Genomic DNA, 22,357 nt, shown 5'->3' with positions numbered 1-22,357 from the left:
TAATTAAATATGGTAGGAATTCGTTAATACGTAAAATTCATAAATTAATATATTTAATATGGAATAAAGAAGAAATTCCTCAACAGTGGAAAGAATCCATAATTGTTCCTGTTCTTAAAAAAAAGGTGATAAAATGAACTGCAATAATTACCGTGGAATTTCTCTACTCTCAACAACATATAGAATATTATCTAACATTCTTTTAGCAAGACTAACTCCATATGCTAATGAAATTATAGGTGATTATCAATGTGGATTTAAACGTAACAGATCAACAACAGATCAAATTTTTCACATCAGGCAGACACTTTAGAAAAAGTGAGAATATAATCAAAATGTCCATCATCTATTCATTGATTTTCAAAAGGCATATGATTTGGTCAAAAGAGATAAATTATATAATATATTAGTAGAGTTTGGAATACCTAAGAAGCTTGTTAATATGATAAAAGTATGCACCAATGAAACAGAAAGTAAAATTCGTGTGGATATTAATATGTCTGACAAATTTACAATTCATGATGGGTTAAAACAAGGAGATGCGTTATCTCCACTGCTCTTTAATTTACCTTAGAATATGCTGTTAGGAAGGTAAAAGAAACTAACGAAGGACTAAAATTAAATGGTGTGACTCAGTTGTTAGCATATGCAGATGATGTAGACTTACCAAGGGATGATGTAAATACAATTAAGAATAATGCTAAAATATTTTTCAAAGCAGCTAAAGAGATAAGTTTGGAAGTTAGCAAAGAGAAAACTAAATATATGCTTACAGGCCGAAACCAAGTGTTAGTAATTATTGATAACAACTCGTTTGAACCAGTTTCCAAATTCAAATACTTAGGAGTAATATTAACAAATGAAAATTATATTAAAGAGGAAATAAAAAGTAGGCTTAATTCAGGAAATGCATGTTACTTCTCTCTTCATAAACTTTTGTCTTCTCGTTTAATATCTAAGAAACTAAAAGTTAAAATATACAAAACAGTAATTTTGCCTGTAGTTTTATATGGGTGTGAAACTTGGTCCCTTACATTGAAAGAGGAACACAAATTGAGAGTATTTGAAAATAAGATCCTTAGGAAAATCTTTGGACCTAAAAGGGATGAGGAGACAGGTGAGTGGAGAAGGTTACATAATTTAGAAGTACATAATCTGTATTCATGTCCAGATATTATTAGAATAATTAAATCAAGAAGACTTAGGTGGGCAGGTGATGTGGCACAAATGGGAGAGGAAAGAAGAGTTTACAGGATTGTTGTTGGGAAACCTAATGGTAAGAGACTAGTAGGAAGACCAAGACGAAGATGGAGGGATAATGTTGAGATGAACCTAAAGGAAATTGATATGAAGAGTATATAGATCTTGCTCAGGATAGGGAAAGATGGATGGTCTGTGTTGCTGCAGCCATGAACCTTTGGGTTCAGGAAGGCTAGAGAGTTAGTTAGTTTGTATTTTTGGGATTCAACAGGATGGTGGTGGCCGTATCATGGTCTGGGGAGCATAGTCCAGGCATGCTTTAGAACCATTGGTCCTCATATAAAGCTTGAGTGGTGAACACTATGATTGTCCAAAAAAAGGTGGACCAACGCATCCTAATGTAGTGATTATTCTGTGTGGCACTGTGCTTTGGGCTCTAACTGTGTAATGGCCAGGATTCGAGTCCACCTGCGTTCCCATCCTGTGTATAGGACCGGTGGCAACCCACCATCGTGAGGAAATTAGGAAGCTATGAGTGAGTAGCTTAATCCGGTCTGGGAAATCTCCTACAACGGCTGAGGGCTCGATGTGCTGACCCCACATCACTCCATTACCGGTTGAAGATCTCCACACCTCTAGGTAGGATTGTGGGGGGGAGACGGGCAGTTGGGAGATAGGCCAAGGCCCTTCCAGGGATTATTATTATTTTTTTAAATTTTCTAATCAACTTCAACTTTTTAGATCCTTGTCAAGTTAGTCAAAATTTAACATTAGAAAAAGGGGCATAAGTTTGATGCAAGTAAGGTTAGAAACATAGGTGTTTTGGGAGGAGACATGGTGTGCACTTTTCAGTAATCAGTGTTGTCATAAAACCTCAATATACAACCTCTGACAATAAAGTTCAGTGAATGATCCTGAATATCGAAAGTAGACGAATTCTTAATGAAACCTACCTTACTGTCCTTTGAAGTAGTCCCCTCCCATAGCTATGCACCGTTGAGAACGGCTGTACATGTCCTGGAAACTTTTAGAAAAGTCCTCTTTCGGAATGGTGTTCAAGACCCTCGCAGGAGAATGCCATTCCATGCTTTGGTGTTTTGTTTCAGGGTCGTACCTCACACACCAGCTCTCATTCTCTGTAGCAATGCATTGCAAGAAATTTGGATCAGAATCCTCCAAATTTCTTTCTCTTCCCATGCCTCAAAATCACTTTGAAAGGTCAGAGATTTAAGGATATTCCGGACATCCAACGGAACGTGATGAGGGTCTTGAACACCATCCCTAAAGAATACTTTTCTAAAAGTTTCCAGGACATGTACAGCCGTTCTCAATGGTGCATAGCCATGGGAGGGGACTACTTCGAAGGACAGTAAGATAGGTTTCATTAAGAATTCGTCTACTTTCGATATTCAGGATCATTCACCGAACTTTATTGTCAGAGGTTGTATATGACTTATTAGTACCATGTAGAAAAATTTCAAACCACGGTGCTTTCTGCTATATTAATATAAGGATTTGTTTTTATTTGCGTCAGTCTACTAATCATATATTTGCATTTTTTTTCAGTATGTCAACACTGTCAACAGTACGGTCAGAACATCATGAATTTAGCAGCAATCAAGTCATTACATACCCACATGCTGGAGTTGGAAGTGGCATATACTTCTCACCCTTTGTGGACAACAAGGAACTTCGATGTCTGTACACGTCTGGCACTTTATTGTGCAAAGTTGGGTGGGGCACAGGCGACGATGGAAGCATATTAGCTCCCCCTGAGAAATATTGGGCTGTTTCGGAAAGGTAAGCCAATATATTGTTTTCCTCATTCATGAAAATACATAGTGAATATGGAGGTAGATCCCCACACATGCTCCATGCAGTATGGTGCTTGAGCTAGGATCTAGTATGAATGGAAGAAATTTACTTGCACCAATAATTGATGTCGAGTTTGAGTTTTAAGTTCAATTTATGTACAGAAGGCTGAGCGGGACTGGACATACAGTTAATAGTGGTATCCAAACAACTATATGTTTCCACCAGCCATCGAACCAAAGACTCTTTGATTAAAAAGCAATGGCATTATTACTATGCCACCGGGTAGGCCTATAAGTGGTATAGACTGATACAAGAATTCCATGAAAAAAACAATTATTGATTTGCCTCTGTAATTAATGTACTTTTAGGTAACCAGACTGGGTTTCGGCAAAAGGGCTTGCATATTTAGAAATTTACTTTACAACATGGTCAGGTGGTAGACAGGTTTTTCTCGGGAGAGAGGGACAACCTTCAGGGAAATAAAATTGGTGGAAGGAAGTACTGAAATAACAGAACTTAGCATATACCTGTCACTATGCATATTAATTGTGACTGATGCATTTATAACCTACTATGCTTGAACTAACCATTAACACAATTGGATACAAACACAAGCGCGCACAATTGTAATTTGTTAACCATTCAAAGTTATGCCCCCTACAATGTAGTGGTGTGATTTGTAAGTGTCTATGTACAGTTCTTCTAAGAGTTATATCAGTCTGTAGACATTTTGTCAAATATTGTTTGTTATATTGAACAAGTTCTTGACCAACATTATTAGTTCATCACTCTCTTTGCTTTTTTTTTTCCCTTCCAAACTGAAATTTTACTGTAAATAATGAATGTGCAAGTTTCAAGGTCAGGACTGTGTTGGCCACAAAGTACAGGGTGCCCAAATTGAAACGCCCTAATGGCAACTGTCTGTAACTCCATGTGTGTTTGATGTATCCAAATGAATTATACAGTCAAGAATGTGAAGAAAAAGTCAAGGAATCAACAAAGTCAAGAAATTATGCTTGTGGTCAAGAATTTTTGCTATATTTTACAGTACAGTGAATTTATATTGTTATATACCTGTAATGGGATTTGATAAAATTGAATATCGGGAAATCTAAAATTGTATTGAGTTGTGGTTAAGTGTTCACTGTTTCTTAAGAATAAATTTTGCGTGGAGTTTTGTAAAACTATTAAGTAAATTAATGTAGCCCTTTCCCATCCCAGGATGAAGTCTGAAATATTAATTTTTACATGCATTAATAATTAAAGATAAACCTTGTGGCAGGTTTTTTTTTTCATTAAATGGAACTTCATTGCTATTTTCTTAATTTCCAACTATACCTAAGTAGAAGGCCATAAAATAAATGTTAAGAAAATGGAAAAAAGGGTGAAGAGGAAGGAAAGAAAGGTCAATAAAAAGTCATGAAAGAGTCAAGAATTTTCGATTTGCTATTTTGGTAGACACCCTGGTTATGACATGTAGAGGATATACATTAACTAGGACTGGGGTGATACTGATGCTGAGATATTGCTATCAGAAAGAATTCGGCAGAATCAAAAAGTTGTCCATCCCATTCATTTGCAAAACCATAACTCTTTATTACTTTCTTCAGGTCTCAATATATATAAAGAAAGCAAAACCTGCAGTTTTTATAAACCTGAAAAATTGTGGGTACCTCCTTGCCCTCTCACAAGTTACACTATGTGAAAACCAGGGAAGAGTTGCTCTCTTGAGAAATAGTGTTAGAATAGGTAATAGAAACACTAGACAATAGATGTGTAATGCATGCTGATATAGAACCAGTCTCACAATATTCAGTCAACTTCAAATAAATCCTGTTTTCAAATGGTCGCTCAATATCTTTCCATACGGTTAACAAATGTCCTCCTCTGTGGCCATGCGGTCTAAGGTGCTGTGTTTTGGACTCCGACTGCAGGGCAGCATGGGTTCGAGTCCACCTGGGTTCAGTCCCTGGGTTCGCACCCTGTGTATAGGACCGGTGGCAACCCACCATCATGAAGAAATTGGGGAGCTAGGAGCGAGTAGCGTAACCCGGTCACAGATATCTCCTATAATGGCTGGGGGCTCGATGTGCTGACCCCACATCACCCCATTACAAGTTGAAGATCTCCACACCTCTAGGTAGGATTGTGGGAGGGAGACTGGCAATTGGGAGATTGGCCTAGGCCCTTCAAGGGCTGTCGAGCCATGGGTTATTACTATACGGTTAACAAATTCTTGCCTTTGAAAGTTTGGAGAACGGTACTGCTTCGTCTCTGTCATAAGATAGGGCTGAAATAACGCTACACCTCTGTTTTCCCCCATGTTCTAGAAACTATTTTGAGTTTGAATGCGAATTTTCTTAAAACCTGTCATAGATTTTCAGACAAGATTATATTCAAAGGTTCACCCTTTAATTCGATTCTGCAGTTTGATTTGTTCTTGTTTGTGTAGATTGTAGATTTGCAGACATTTTGCACTTAACCAAAAGTTGAAAAGTAGCATGTTGAGATAGTAATAATTAGCAGGTAACACTGTTGCTCTCCACTTCTGCTCCACATCGAAGAAAGTCGATGTTTGTCCTTGCGTCCAAATGTTCTTTCAATGTAGGATTTGAGGAAGAAAAGAGAGATTCACCTGCAGATATTAAGGATTACTACGTACAGGTAGATGTTCGTGGAAAGCCTCACAACGCCGTCAACATCTCTACCATCTGTGAGGGCCTCTTTTTTTTCAGTCGGAAGAGAGACGCAAGGCCATTTGTATCTTACAGCCTTGCGCCGGAGAACCAACTAAAATTGACTTGATATATCGATTGCAGATACATTCGATATTATTGTCAATTGCATCAATGCAAAACAAAATCCAAATTTTTAATATTACATCCAATCTTCATTTTGAGTCTTCAAATAAAATATTATAAGCCAATAATACCACTGTAATATCACTTAACCTAACATATCAGCCAAGTTACTTGACAGACCTAAAAAGAAGAATTGTGTGCTTACAACTAAGGAACAGTGCATACAGGGTATATAGCTAGTGATTAAATGCATGCCGTGGGAATACACAAAACCTGATTCAATCATTCTTGGGATTATTTGTGGGCAGCTACGTTATTCATCTTCTCATGTGCGCTGTAATTCTTTTGAACCGCATTTGGTGTGGAAGGCAAATAGAATTTCAATATGGCATAAGTGAACCTAGAGAGAAACAAATGTCAAGGCAAAAATGTCGAGATACTTTCAAACGAACACTAACATTCGAGAATGGCACAAAGCTGTGAGGATGATCGTAACTTGAAGAAAGAGGTCAACATATCAATTGCAGAGATTGAATCTACGAACTTTCGAATTCAGACCCACCAAAAATTAGCAAGTAGATAATAATGCTTATTCTCAACACTAATTTTAACTAACTTGCAAACGTTAAATGTAAATGTTTTAGTACCGACACTGGAATGGAGGGGAGCAGAGGAAGACATGTGGAACAAATGCTTTGTTAAATAAAAAAGACGTTTCACTTCCATGGCAAAAGTCCTTCCATCGTGAGTGGAAACTACTGCTTCAGATCTCACTATAAACTGTACGTCTACTTTCGATTAGCATGCTCGTGCATAAAAGAAACAGAAATGCATGTTTCAATTACGAAAGTGAAAACAAGAAATCTTTCCATTGAGTGGCATTGCTCAGTGAAAGCAAGACCTTCACGAAGGGTAGCATTGGAGAGCTCACCAGCCTGCAGACAGCCTCTCGGGTACTATCACACCACAGAGGGGAGGGCGGTGGAACTTCCCTCGAGGGCTCCATGGAAACAGAAAGGGTTTGGCTACTTGAACAGCACCCTCTCCTCTCCCATTTGGACTGGGAATTAGAGAGCTCGTGGTGTGAGTTAGTTGAAGTTTTATGGCCTACAAATGATTGGTCCAAATTGTTTAACTTTTATGTTTTTCGGAAGTAGTCCTATAGTTTTACTTTCTATTCGAATCACACAAATTTTCTCACTTCTGTATCAAAGGCGTTATCTTTAACTGCTACACACTATTTAATGTACAGTGCTTAAAACTGAACATATTACTTAATTTTTGTAATTGCCTTGAAAGTGTATCTATAAGCTTCTTGTGTGGAAGGCGGAATAGATGTGAAATAAGCAAGCCTAAGGGAAAAAAATATAAAAGGCCGAAAGGATACAGGTTACTTCCAAATGGGCACTAACAAAAATAAACAACCGCAAATCTGTAAGAATCATTGGAACTGGAAAATAAAAAACAAAATCATGAAACTTAGCCTAAGTTTAGTTGAACACTCGCAAACCACCTTGTACATCAAGATTGCACAGTCAAGAAAGTCATGAAAGTTGCACAAGAAAATGTAAAGAATACAACAGGGAGGTCAAGAAGTCATGAAATTTACTTGAGGTGAAGAACTTTTACTATCACAATGATTGATTTATTGATTTTGTTTATTTTACTTTGCCTTTCTGCCACTTTTGGCTAATTGCGAAGATAAGGTTGAATGGAAGAATTTTCACAGTTATGCTACCATCTACCACCTGGCATATGAAACAAAATAGTCCCATAGGCTCATTATAAAAATTTCAAATTAGGGCATTCCAATCCGGACACCCTGAATATATTGCAAACATCCTTAGTGCAATGATAAGCAGTTTTAGATAATTTGAAAAAATACTGAAGAGGTCTGCACCCAGTGAGCCCAAACTTGGCTACACCAATGAAGAAGGTGCATATATCTAAATTCATTATAATAGTAAGAAATTGGAGGTAGTTCTGAATAGGTTAAGTATGCATAAATTATCATTTTTGTACTACTGTATTCATGGACGTCTGCAGGATTTTTCCCAGGGAGGGGCAAGGAAGATATTTTTTCCAGAGGGGGGTCAAAAAGGCACATTTTCCCCAAAAATAGTGTTGTTCCCTAAAAAAAACATTGCTTACATTTAAATTTGTGGTGTTCATGCAATAATTAACACATATTATTGTGGCTAAAATGAAATTATATGTGTGAAATATATAATTTTTGGTTGTCTTTTATTTTCTAGCGGGGGGGGGGGGGGTGTGGCCCCCCTTGCCCCCGGATGCCCATGACTGTATTACATTTATTTTCGTAGATTCACAAAGTTGTAGCGGTTAAATTTGTTCTGCAGTAAAATATAGGAAATGAAGCTGTAGAAAGTGTTTTGTTTACATGTTTTGTGTGTTATAATTTTACGATTTTCATTTTTTCCAGGGACAAGAATTACTTTGATTTAATATCAATTTTGAATGCAGAGGGCTCTATGGATATTGAAAAATTAAAAGATTGGGCTGAAAAATCACAGCTGGACCCTAACGATCCTAGCAATGCATCTTTATTTCACTTGATTCGAGTAAGTGCAAAGTTATGTCTTGTTTTGACAAAATGCAACAAATTTATAAAATTTTACATGTATTCTTAAGGGGAGGAGATACAGTTATGCACCAATTGCACCAATTGTGCATTTATTTCAATATCGCCCGAATGGGCACTGCTGCTAAAAAAATACCTGGGTGTATCAAGAGTATGAATTTCTCTCCATGTTGCAAGTGGAAGCATTTTTTTATGTTGATTATTAAGCTGGACACAATATTTGAAATATATGAATAATAATAATTTTCGGAATCCCATGTATTCCTTATGGGGAATCAACTTCAACATCAAGTTACGGCTAATCAAATGGGAGTTTTGACTTTTCTGCTTGCCAATCACTTCTTCAAACTTCCCTCTTCCCGTTGATATCATTTTCTATTCCATCAGAAGTTTGATATTCCCAAGGTAAGAAATCAAATAATACACCCATATGCCCAATTCATTTCTCTCTGCCACGGTGGCTCAGTCGGTAATGCATCTTACTACCATGCTAAAGGTCCCGGGTTCGATACCCGGCCGGTTCAAATCCGGGAACTTTTTCTAACGGAAGCAGCCCCGGTGCCCACCCAGCATCGAATGGCATGGGTACCTGGGGGAAACCCTGGGGATTAAAGGCAGGCAGGGGCATGATGCTGATCACATCACCCTCACTCACGACCGGATCAAGAAAGTGTGGGGCGTTACCCCCACACCCCCTATACGCCTTCATGGCGTGGTGCTAAGCACAGGGGAGCACTTTACCTTTTTTTATCCTGGCAGTGTTGCCAAACCTGGTGTGCATAAAAGAGCTAAATTTCACCTTAAATTGAGTTAAAACTGACTTTCTTCGAGCTAGATTTACAAAGTGCTTCCTAGAGTAATGTTAGTTGTCAAAGGGGTTAGCCCTACTATTACTGTTAACTCTAAATTGATGACAATTTATGCTTAGTTTTCACCATCTATATGACACACGCTTTTAGAAGCGATATCGGGCGGGGCCACGCAGAGGGTGTGCGTGGCGATCAGCCAATGGCAGGAGTGCAACGTTGTACAGTTAGGAGACTGCAGCGCTGAAGTTAAAAGCCGTGTTCTGTATTTTTCTTGCGCGCAAGAAGTTTTCATAAAATTTCCCACATTAAGGTTCATCATAAGATGGGGAAATACATTTTGAACCTGACTGTCCAACTCCCATGAATTTCCGTCGCCGACAGCCGGAGTTATCGCTCCTTGAAGAAACAAGGGAAACATCACCTTTCCATTTCCTTTCGCCTGTTTTTTGCGTTGCCACCGTGTTGACGCAGCTGAGTTGTTGTGTCTAGGGGAAACTGTGGGTGTTAAATTCGCCTTGATATAAACAATGACCCTTCATTGTTCTGGGCGTTCTCGAACATTTAAAAAGTCTATGAGTCAGTTTGAGTTCAGCGTTTTCGTAGCAAGGCCGGTGTAATATTATTCGCTTATCGTTCACTCGTGCGCCACGAAGAACAGTTTGTGAAAAGATTAAATACAGCCCTTTAATGCAATAGTGTGTGTTCCGTGTGTCTTTTTATTTTAAATAATGTCACTCTCAAAACCTAGCACCAGTAGTACAGGCACCAAGGGTGCAAAATCTAATCATTAACCTCCAGGAGAGTGACTCGGAAATGAGTGAAATCAGTGACACGGAGACCGAGGAAGACGACGAGAGCGGTGATGAATAAATAAATACCTTCAAGCTTCTTTCAGGTATGGGTTTCTCGCATATGCTACAGTGATATGATATTATAATCCTGTGTAGAAATATTTACTATGTTATTTCACTGTACTCATTCATACTGTGTATGCATTACACAAATAATTAAATATTGGACACAGCATTCTCTTTCTTTCCCTTCCGCTTGCAGTAAGTTTGGCAACAGCGCAGTAGCACTGGCTGGGTATTGGCCGAACTCACGTTCCTTCTAAAAGCGTGCGCCGTATAGATCCAGCGGCATCACCCATCTCATGGCTGTATGAAATCCAAAATAAAAGAATCCCTGATAACAATATTATGCTAATTTCACGTCAACACAGTGCTATGAAAAAAGTAGCTGGGGATATAAGAGGGGGGTAGGGTGATGCAGCCAATATAACAATATCACGTCACTTGCAAAATGTATAATCATGGCAAAACTTGATCTATGTAGGTCGGAACCAGTGATGGTATCATAGTCGGACATGGGAGTAGGTGCCCCAGTTCACAGCCAAACGAGTGCACGAAAGAGCCAGATCTGGCTGCAAGAGAGCTAAGTTGGCAACACTGACTCTGAGGGAAAAGTTGGGCAGAGACTGTCTCGCATGCCCTTAAAGTAGCCAGGAATTCCTTGAATTCCAGGAATTCTATGTGAGTTATTGCCTCCGGGAATTATGTGCGAATTCTGCTTGAATTTTTCTCCGTAGACGTGAAAAATTGCAACATTTTGTAATCCAAATTCCATTTAATTTATACATTTATAAATGTCCTGAGGCACATTTATCACAATTTAACTTATCGAGAAAGGAAAAGTAACTACGTAGAAAATATACCAGAATTCTCTGTCCGTTTGCTTTGTTTAGTGTTTTTTGCAGAACAATCTATCTGACAGATGGATGATTATTGCAACATAAGATATCTTGAAGTTGATTAGATAAATTTGAGGTTGAAATTCTTATACAGTTAATTATTTTTTTGTAGATTAGTACATTATGTAACATTTGTGACTTGTGTTTGTGATGTATTTCAAGCCTGAGTATGTGAAATGACAAATGTAAACTCCACACCTTAAATTAAATTCTTTAAATATTATATACCATTTAATTGAATTGAATTAGAATTTTTTAATACATTGGAATCGCACAGTCCCTTTATATTCTTAATATTATTGTGTGTGTATGTGTGTGGATGGTTAGAGGTGGGTAATTCGTAAGGTTGAAATACAGAAAACATCTACCCTTGAATTTTTGGAAAGTTCGCCTTGAAAACCGGGAATTATACTTGAATTTTATCATGGCTCTAGAGTGATCATCCTGGTAGCACAGTTCTAGGTTTTTTACAGTACCCAAGGTATTTTCAGAAAATCTTCAGTAACTAAACATCCTACCCTATGGCAATTTCTTTGTATAAAAAAAATAGTTTTACAATAGAGAGCTGCTAAATTAAATGGTGTGACTCAGTTGTTAGCATATGCAGATGATGTAGACTTACTGGGGGATGATGTGAATACAATTAAGAATAATGCTAAAATATTTTTCAAAACTGCTAAAGAGATAGGTTTGGAAGTTAACAAAGAGAAAACTAAATATATGCTTACAGGCCGAAACCAAGTGTTAGGTAATAATCAAAATCTAATTATTGATAACAACTCGTTTGAACCAGTTTCCAAATTCAAATACTTAGGAGTAATATTAACAAATGAAAATTATATTAAAGAGGAAATAAAAAGTAGATTTAATTCAGGAAATGCATGTTACTTCTCTCTTCATAAACTTTTGTCTTCTCGTTTAATATCTAAAAAACTAAAAGTTAAAATATACAAAACCGTAATTTTGCCTGTAGTATTATAAACTGCTCCCCTGTGCATAGCACTACGCCATGAAGGCGTATAGGGGGTGTGGGGGTAATGCCCCATACTTTCTTGATCCGGTCGTGAGTGGGGGTGATGTGATCAGCATGACGCCCCTGACCGCCTTTACCCCCTAAGGTTTCCCCCAGGTACCCATGTTATTCGACGCTGGGTGGGCGCCGGGGCCGCTTCCATCGTTAGAAAAGTTCCCGGATTTGAACCAGCCGGGGATAGAACCTGGGACCTTTAGTATGGTAGTCAGACGCGTTACCGACTGAGCCACCGCGGCCACCATATGTATTATTATATGGATGTGAAACTTGGTCCCTTACATTGAAAGAGGAACATAAATTGAGAGTATTTGAAAATAAGATCCTTAGGAAAATCTTTGGACCTAAAAGGGATGAGGAGACAGGTGAGTGGAGAAGGTTACATAATTTAGAACTACATAATTTGTATTCATGTGCAGATATTAGAATAATTAAATCAAGAATACTTAGGTGGGCAGGCCATGTGGCACGAATGGGAGAGGAAAGAGGAGTTTACAGGATTCTTGTTGGGAAACCTGATGGTAAGAGACCTGTAGGAAAACCAAGACGAAGATGGAGGGACAACGTTGAGATGGACCTAAGGGAAATCGGTAGGGATGGAAAAGAGTATATAGATCTTGCTCAAGATAGGGAAAGATGGAAGGCCTGTGTTGCTGCAGCCATGAACCTTCGGGTTTAAGAAGGCTAGAGAGTTAGTTAGTTAATAGAGAGCTGCATCGGACCACTTTAGCTCGCTCAAACTCATTTGAATCTCCAACACCCGAGCGTGCTACGCTCGAACATACCACACTCGGAGTGGAATGATTGGAAACGTCCCATATTTCAGAGCCTAATAAGCAACACTGTCAACCTAAAACCCAAACATGGAAGGAAACCACTCTATGCAATTACAATACATATGAAAGTATGCAATATCTACAGACCGAAACTTAAAATGGATAATGCTGACACACCTGCCTAAGCAATTAACAAATATATCACAGTGCAACAAGGACTTGTACATCATTGTTCACTTATGGAAAAGGATAATGATTTTCTGTGAAATAATAAAATGCAGTTATATCATTCAATCGAACATCATTTTAATGTGACAGTAATCGTAGAAGCATAAAATGTCAGCCTAGGTAGTTTCAGCCCATGATCATCTATTTCATTTTCACATATCTTAGTAAGATATACAAACTACATTTGAACATGTAGATGATGACTATGTTCACTTATTTTTCAATTTCACTTCGCCTTTTAATTCACGATCCATATTTGAGGGCCTGCTACCATAGACACATGAAGGAAAAACATGTAATAATATTGTTCGAGAGTTCGTGTGTATTCCACTCGTTTGAGCGTTTTTCGCTAGAACGGAAGACCTATCAATTCTTTATGCTATCTAGCATTGCCCATTTGCTCCTTAGTGAAAAACACTCATTGCAGCACTCTATTTTACAATAACAAATATAACTTTTTTGGTTACATTTTTAGGATATCACATGCTCCCATCTGCAAAACATAATTTCAAAATATGGTTTCTGGATATAAGATGAAGACCTAAAGGGGGAGAGAATTTTCTGAAATACTATAAGAAATATTATTTTTGCTTGTAAGACCATAATTATAATACAAGTTCTGTGTGTTTAGTTGTTTTAGATGGATTTATTTACATAATTTATGATAGTTGTTCTCTTGTTTGCATTATTAAAAGTAAAACATGTTCATTATTTATAATTTACTATTTATTTATGTACAGTGGAACCTCGATTTTATGTTTTTCAGGGGACCAGTTCAGAAAAACTTTAAATACAGGAAAATTTTGTAACATTTTACTATGTTGGGACCATCAAGATTGAATGTATAATGCTGGAAAATGTAAAATCGAAGAATGTAAAACCAGGGTTCAACTGTAAATATATGTATAAGCCTTTTCTTTAGAATCAACTATCAATGAAATATTATTCACAGAATGCAGGTGTGGGCATGAGTACAGAGAAGAACTACTTTCGACTTGATCCGCTGCAGTCTGAATTTGATTTCTGCAAGGAGGAAGAGCTGATGTCAAATCCTCGCTTTCGGTTGCTTCAGTTGCGAGATCAAGGAGAGCCAGAATTTCGTGGGCTTCGTCTTGTTCCTCTCAGAGAACGCGAAATACCAAAGGATGTATTCAAGGTTATTTTTTTCATAGTTAAACATGACTTTTTTTAAGTGCTGTAAATGGCTCTGATTAGCATTATAATGAACATTACAAGATAACCAGGAGAAATATGTGTTAATTCTCCTGGCATTCTCCCTCCCCCCAAGAGCTAGATATGTTTTGAGACAAATTTCAATTTCTGTGGTGACAATATGAGCTACAGGAAAATTCTAAATCATGAATTTTATGTAATAAGCTCACAAAAATGTTTGGAGTCGATCTCTGTGGCAGAGTGCACGGCATTTTACGATGCCAGGGGTCCTTGGTTCGAATCCCAGCCAGGGCATGAGTGTTCCTTGTGAGTATCTCTTCATCAATTTTAGCTTATCATTCATTCACATCATTGCAATTACCCAAGAGTGCCAGGAAAGCAACAGTAAATAACAAAAATCAAATCATTTTTTTTATATACCTAGTCTTACCATAAATACTGTCCCAAAGTTGTAAGTAAATAGACACAAAATGGTGAGAGATATTGTAATATCAGAATAACATGAGGTGCATGGATGCATTATGAACCAAAATCACAAATAATTATTCAAAATGGCCACCTTTAGCACTGACACACTTCTGAAGTCTTCGTGGCCACGCATCAATTGAATTACGCAACACATCGACTGGAAAATGAGCAACTGCCTTCAGAAGAGACCGACCGCTTTAAACTTTCAATATTGGGATGTCTGTTCTTCCAAGCCATCTCCTGAAGCTTGGACCACAATTTGTAGTCCAAAGGGTATAGGTCCGGACTTGCAGAAGGCCAATCTTAAGTGGAAATGAAGTCTGGAACATTTGCTATGAGGGCACCCTCCATTTCTGTGAAAAAGGGGTAAAAACATCAGCCAAAGTGTACCAGCAGACAGTGCTTGAAGAACGATGCAAGAATCTTACCGACACCATCTTTCATGGAGAGAACTGGAGCTTCCAGCAGGACTCAGCCCCAGCACACAAAGCACTCACCACCCAGCAGTGGTTGGAGGCAAATGTTCCTGACTTCATTTCCACGTCAGATTGGCCCTCTGCCAGTCCAGACTTAAACCCTTTGGACTACAAATTGTGGTCCAAGCTTCAAGAGATGGCTTGCAAGAAGAGACATCCCAATATTGACAGTTTAAAGCGGTCTCTTCAGAAGGCAGCTGCGGAGTTTCCACTTGATGTGTTGCGTAATTCCATTGATGCGTGGCCACGAAGACTTCAGAAGTGTGTCAGTGCTAAAGGTGGCCATTTCGAATAATTATTTGTGATTTTGGTTCATAATGCATCCATGCACCTCATGTTATTCTGATATTACAATATCTCTCACCATTTTGTGTCTATTTACTTACAACTTTGGGACAGTATTTATGGTAAGACTAGGTATAATTAATTGTGAATGATCTATTAATCTGCAGCAGCATGTGGACCGAATTAGCTACTATAAATTAGAGATTGTCTTTACAACTGAAAGCTGTGGCATGTCAAAGGGTTTGTAGAATGCTCCCGTCATTCCATTGGATATTTTCGGAAAAGGAAAGCTTGTGATGTGTTAATATGAAACAACATTACTGTTTACAAGATCAAAAAGTAATAATTTCCCTTATGGTCCCACCCCTCTTTACAAAATTCTTATGTATATTACTGATAGAAAGTGGCACATTCCATATAACAGTTGGGCTGAAAGTTCGTAGGCTGACTCATACATGGCGTTACTAGAATTAAATCCATGTGATTTTTACTTAGTACTAACCTTCAAAAGATACGTGTATAAATTTCACAGCTGCCGGATAATTAGTTCGTGAGGTATAGCATTGTGAGTGAAGCAGCTTTTGTTATTGTGAAAAAATGGATAAAAAAGAAATTCGTGTGTTAATAAAGCATTGCTTTTTGGCGAAAAAAAAATACTGTTGAAGCCAAGGCTTGGCTTGATAAACATTATTCGGACTCTGCACCAGGAAAATCAACCGTTGAGAAGTGGTTTGCTAAATTTAAACGAGGCGAAATGAGCATCGAAGACGATGCACGCAGTGGACGCCCCAAAGAGGCTGTTACCGACGAAAACATAAAAAAAGTCCACAAAATAATTTTAAATGATCGTAAAGTGAAGTTGATCGAGATAGCTGAGATTATTACATAGCGTTGTTGGAGCGTTTAAAGGATGAAATCACGGAAAAACGGCCCCATTTGAAGAAGAAAAAAGTGCTGTTTCATCAAGACAATGCACCGTGTCACAAATCAATGAAAACGATGGCAAAATTATATGAATTAGACTACGAATTGCTTCCCCATCCACCACATTCTCCAGATCTGGCCCCCAGTGACTTTTTCCTGTTTGCAGACCTTAAAAGAATGCTCGCTGGAAAGAAATTTAGCACTGATGAAGAGGTAATTGCCGAAACTGAGGCCTATTTTGAGGCTGAAGAGAAATCTTACTATAAAAATGGCATCGAAAAATTGTATGACCGCTATAATCGTTGTATCGCCCTCAAAGGCAACTATATTGAATAATAAAATCGAATTTTGTCAAAAAAATATTTTTTACTATGTTAGCCTACGAACTTTTCAGCCCAACTGTTATTTGAGTGTGTGTGTTCAGGCTCGGCTGGATCTTTGGGTGATGCTAATTGAGCCACTTTTTTGAAAATTCATTTTTTTTTCCCAAGAAGCTCCTATGGTATTCCATTTTCTGAAAAAGTATATCTGCTTAGAATTCTTCCTACAGCATTCACGTGAATGTTCATGTGGCCTACTTCACTTTTGTCTAGATAGGTACCAGTGATGGAAAATAGGTTTTTGCATAGCCATGAAACTATTGCGAATTCCTAGACAACAGCTAAAGCAAATCACACAAAGATCCACGTGAATGCCCTAGAAAGAATTCTAAGCACATGTAACTTTTCTGAATATGAAATATCATAATGGTTGCTTGAAAGGAGAGAATTTTTTTAAAACAGGTTGGCTAGCATTGTACAAAGGTCCAGCAGATATTGCTTTGAGATATTTATTCTTTATACTTTCTATCTTCTTGACTCAATATATTGTATATTTATTCATCTTGCCCCTCAGAAAGCAGGAAAATAGAATAAAACACAGTACTGGCACCATTATACTCTTGACGTTCATATTTACTATGTGTGAATTACTCACAAGGATTAACAATATAAATTACAATTTTACTTAAGTTTTTTTGCCAGTATGATACGTTTTCTTCAAGTACGGTGTTTCGAGAGATAACTTCTCTCTTCTTCAGGTTTCAGTGTTATAAGCAATTCATAAAGTGTCATAGCTTCGTCAAAATATTTCTTCCACAGTCAACAGGATCAAGGGTTAGGTGAAATGTGAGCGGGGAAAAAGTATAGGAAGATCGATTACACACTGACCATTTACGTGCTTTAAAGCCATCATTTACCTAAGTTAAAACCTATTATACAAACTTATTTGTCCTCCTGTATAAATTTTTAAAAAACTGTAAAAACCTTTAAAATTCTAAAAACCGTTCACTATTTCACAGTCAAGTTGTCTGCAACGAGCTTCCCTTGCGAATGTGGAATCAGTCGAACCGGCTGTCTTTTGTTCATCATTCGCAAGGGAAGCTCGTTGCAGAAAACTTGACTGTGAAATAGTGAACGGTTTTTAGAATTTTAAAGGTTTTTACAGTTTTTTTAAAAATTTATACAGGAGGACAAATAAGTTTGTATAATAGGTTTTAACTTAGGTAAACAATGGCTTTAAAGCACGTAAATTGTCAGTGTGTAATGGATCTTCCTATACTTTTTCCCCACTCACATTTCACCTAACCTTTGAGCCTGTTGTTGACTGTGGAAGAAATATTTTGACGAAGCTATGACTTTATGAATTGCTTATAACACCGAAACTTGAAGAAGAGAGAAGTTCTCTCTCGAAACGTCGTAATTGAAGAAAACTTATCATACTCACAAAAAAACGTAAGTAAAATTGTAATTTATATCATTATACTCTTGCTGCTTCTACTGTCCGCACCTGTTTTTTTAACTGTTTATCCTTGATAATTGTGGTGGAAAGCTGGCAAAAGGTCTAAATGTTAAAGTTTTATTTTTACGTGTGCTGTGTTCGATCTTATTTTCCTACTTTCCTACTTCCATCTAAGAAGACAAACATGTTCTGCTCAGCACATGGTGTTAGAAGCTATTTGCATGAATATATTATTTTTTTATTGCAGGTATATGAGAAGCGTATTGCTTCAGACCACATGGATACTCTTCCGTCTGATCCACTAGAATCTCATAGAGCCTTAGGTGAACACTTCTTGCAGGAAGTACGACAAAGAGTGCTACAGCAGTGTCGCCTAGCTCAACAGAATCGCCAGCTACAAGATCTGGTTGTTGAAGATCAGGTGCCAGATATTGGGTATGTGGATTGTTTAATAAATACTTCTTTAATTTATTTCTTCTTCAATGTACATTTTGCTTTCATTGTGACATTTTTGAGGTATGTTTCAGTACTTCTGTACCATCTTTTACTATTTTTACTATCTTTAAAAATAATTGTTGTATTGGCAGAAACATGAACGATCCATGTTAAACACTGCAAAGTTGAAAACAATATAAAATGTGTAAATATGTTTAGCAAGGTTAAGGAGGTAGGTTTTGCAGGCAGAACTGCAAAATGATGCAAATTTTTGCCATTTTGTTTGGAAAGCATCACATTTTACACACACACATGAATCATTTCACAAACTGTAATACAGTACAATGAGCACAGTAATGCATTTGCACTGAGAAACCAGACTCTTGCCAAAGTAAATATGGAAGCTCTAGCAATATTGCCATTTGAAAAATGACAATTACTTAGGAAACAAACTGAAATTTTGGTGTTAAATGACATTGTGTAAAAAGTGAATATTATAAATATTTTACAAGATATGATAAACCATCAGTTGTATCATTGTGTGACTCAAAAGCGAATTTTAAAAATGGTCGATTTTCCATGAGAGTGGAAGCATGTGATGAAGCATGTATCCAAATTAAAGACATTTGTTCAGTTTAGATAGAGGTTATCTTGGAATTTATTTGATTGTCATAACATTTATGACTTGTCTAATTTTGAAGCTGAAATAAGACAACGTGCTCATGTCTGTATATATTGGTAAAAATGATGATGATTTCACTTATCCAATATCTTCCTAATATATACCTAAGAAGTTAATATTCATATGTTTAATTCTGTCATATTGTTTGCATTAATCCAGGGTTGCTATGTGTCTGGGAAGCAGGAAAATGTCAGGGAATTTGCCTTGTCAGGGAAATGTCGGGGAAATTTGCAATCATCTGGAATTTACGTGCATTTTGGAATCTGCAAAAGAAAAAGTTGCAAAATGAACAAGCAGTTCACTTCCACTTGTGGATTCGGTTCTTGTGATTCCACTCCCAAAAAAGATTCAGTTTAGAAACTTATTTTTTTTTTCATTCTTATGATTCTCAGTCATGCAAAATTATGGTTCCTTCATTTCTGTAATAAATTTTCACTTTTATAATATTAGAAAGAATATCAAAGTAAAACTTGCAGTCCAGGTATCTGATTGATTACTAAAGTGCATTGACAATATGATCATAACTATCGGAAAGATTGGTGAAGATGAGATTATCGTCTATATTTTTAGATCTTAGTCTTGGGGCGTTACCCTCACACCCCCTATATGCCTTCATGGCATGGTGCTAAGCACAGGGGAGCACTTTACCTTTACCTTTAGTCTTGTTGGCATTTCCTATAGAATTCCTATATGCGACAGACATTTCTCCAGATGCTGTGTATTTATAAATGTAAAAAAAAAAACAGCATTTTTTTACAACACAATAAATCTATCAGAAAATGAAAAATTGTGTATGGTTTATGAACTTTTTCTGTTGTTTTTATATTGTGGAGATCTGTTAATGGTGAAATAATGTACCTAGCTGTTACCTTAGCCTGAAGGCTAGATGCATGTGATTGCACCCAATACATTTGATGCCGATTGTAATTTGACATTTTACTCTGCATTTTCATGTGGTGTTGTGTGTGTAGAATGAAATTTGCTAAAAAAAAGTTGTGAAAGTGAATATTCATAATAATTAACGGATTATATATTTAACTGAAAACACAATGTTCTAAGCAAAAATCAAGATGATAAACATATCTGGAAAACCTGGAAATGTCAGGGAATTTCATAATGAAGAAATCGTAGCAACTCTGTAATCATCATCATCCTTTGATATGTTCTAGGCTAGGGCTGAATTGATATAGAAGTCAAGCTTCTAACTTCATCTCATGTTATTATTTCTGTCCTTCACTCTATTTCTGGGTAAATGATACAAGTTTACAGCATATAATTGTGACCATTAAAACTTTATACACACACATATTTTTTCTGCTTGATCTGGAAAATTCATATAGTCTCGTAGTCTTCAACATGTACTTACGTGATGAAAGCAAATCATGGTTTAATTGTATTAATGAATATTTGAACCTCATATAATATTTTGGCAGTAAAAAGTAGGAATGGGGCAGATTAGCCAATACTATATCTCAATACTTGCCAATACAGTGTAATGATGTGTGGTTATCTACAATTGCCAATATTTTTACCGATCTGATATATATGTAAATAGTGTGTAAATTAATATCAAAATTCGTTGTTTTGTTATTATTTATCATATTTGGGAACATAAAGGTAGAGTTCTTGTACCTTTGTTTTCTAAAGTGAATGTTGAAATACACAGCTTCATTTTTTAGGGCAAAACCTCTTACAGCCACCTGCTTACATACTTTAATCTTTTAATTTCGGTCGCCCCTGCCACCATTCACACAGGAACTTTTATTTCATGCTGTTTGTCTGCGTACTACTAAAGGCAACCAAAATTAATGTAACCTTAACAAGTAAGTTGCACAAAAATAGTTCGTAATTTACATCAGTATATGTATCAAACTAAAACATATTTCAATTCCTGAAACATGAATACAATACTTTTGTCTGTATTCATATTATATTTTATAAAAGTCGATTTTGAAACTTTTCATGACAGATGATCAAATACATTTCTGTGAAATCTAATAATACATGCAATACAGATAAATGAAAACAAAAATCAGTTTTTCATACCTGGCATTTTTTTTTTATCCTCTAGAACCCTGGGCCTAACATTTATGAAGTGGCTGCAACCAAAGCGCCCTCTGCGACCAACGCGTAAGGAGAGAAAGAAAGTGACTGTGCAGAATTTGGGAGGACAAGAAGTCAAAATAATAGTTAGCGTGGTTCGTGCTTTTGATGTCCCAGTGCGAAAGGATGTTGATTCATTGCCAGCTGCACCTGCAAATCCAGGTAATTTTTTTTTTGTATATATCTAATAATTAAATGACATTTTACTTTACTGTTAATATTTAATGGAAAATAGGAAGATCTTGGTTGTTTGTGCTTGCTTTTATTACTTGAATAAGCTGTGTAATCAGAACAAAACAAGATGCCCAATCATTACTCACATCTGTCAGACTGCAAGCAAAAAATAAAATTGTTTCTATTTTGGTTATTTCACATCACTTTTCTCCTGGGTTAATCGTCACAGGAAGGATCAGTAATAAGTAGAGCCATATATATTTATGGTGAATAAAAGATCAAGATTTTGGTACAAAAACGTGCCATATTTCGGGATCAAAAGCAGTACATAAAATGGCATTTCAGTGTTAAAATTGTGAACAAAATCCAAAATTTGATTTAACAATTATACTTATTACTTTTTATCCAGTGCGAGCCTCAGCTACTGGACGGGTCACAGGTGGCAGATAGTGAAACCTCTCTCAGATATGAGGGGGAGCTGCGAATAAGGGGAAACCCAAATAAGCAGTACCGGACCGAGGTTGTAAAGCTATCAGGTTGTGGAGGGTGTCCAGTGACATGGACATACTCAGCAAATACCACAGATACCCATAGACAGCCTTGCAAATAAACACCACCATAAAAGTGTATGCCCCCACTGCCTTGTGGGCCTGAAGGGATCCAGAAAGGCTAAGGGAGTTGGAACCATGACAGAAATAAACAATTCGAGGTAAGAAAGAAACAAGCTGAACTGGAAATTGGAGATGACACAGGCTACAAATAGGGACATTGAATATTGGAAAACTGACAGGAAGGACTGAAGAAATTGTGGATCTAATGGAGAGAAGAGGGATCGATAAACCGTTCA

General features: G+C 37.0%; 1 protein-coding gene across 1 annotated transcript in view; it reads left to right on the top strand.

Moving 5' to 3' along the window:
* The window catches only part of Cc2d2a (Coiled-coil and C2 domain containing 2A), a 257,618-nt gene that overhangs the window by 209,884 nt on the left and 25,377 nt on the right, over positions 1-22,357 (top strand). Inside the window, exons 14-18 of the mRNA XM_083129417.1 lie at positions 2,767-3,000; positions 8,260-8,398; positions 13,964-14,167; positions 18,364-18,551; positions 21,305-21,498. Coding sequence (XP_082985543.1) covers positions 2,767-3,000; positions 8,260-8,398; positions 13,964-14,167; positions 18,364-18,551; positions 21,305-21,498 — 959 coding nt within the window. The remainder of the gene's footprint in view (positions 1-2,766; positions 3,001-8,259; positions 8,399-13,963; positions 14,168-18,363; positions 18,552-21,304; positions 21,499-22,357) is intronic.

This window comes from Lepisma saccharinum, chromosome 1, assembly GCF_977018435.1.
Source record: "Lepisma saccharinum chromosome 1, izLepSacc3.1, whole genome shotgun sequence".
In the NCBI taxonomy this organism is placed as follows: domain Eukaryota; kingdom Metazoa; phylum Arthropoda; class Insecta; order Zygentoma; family Lepismatidae; genus Lepisma; species Lepisma saccharinum.
Note: the sequence above shows the minus strand (reverse complement) of the source record. Positions and strands in the feature narration are given on the sequence as shown.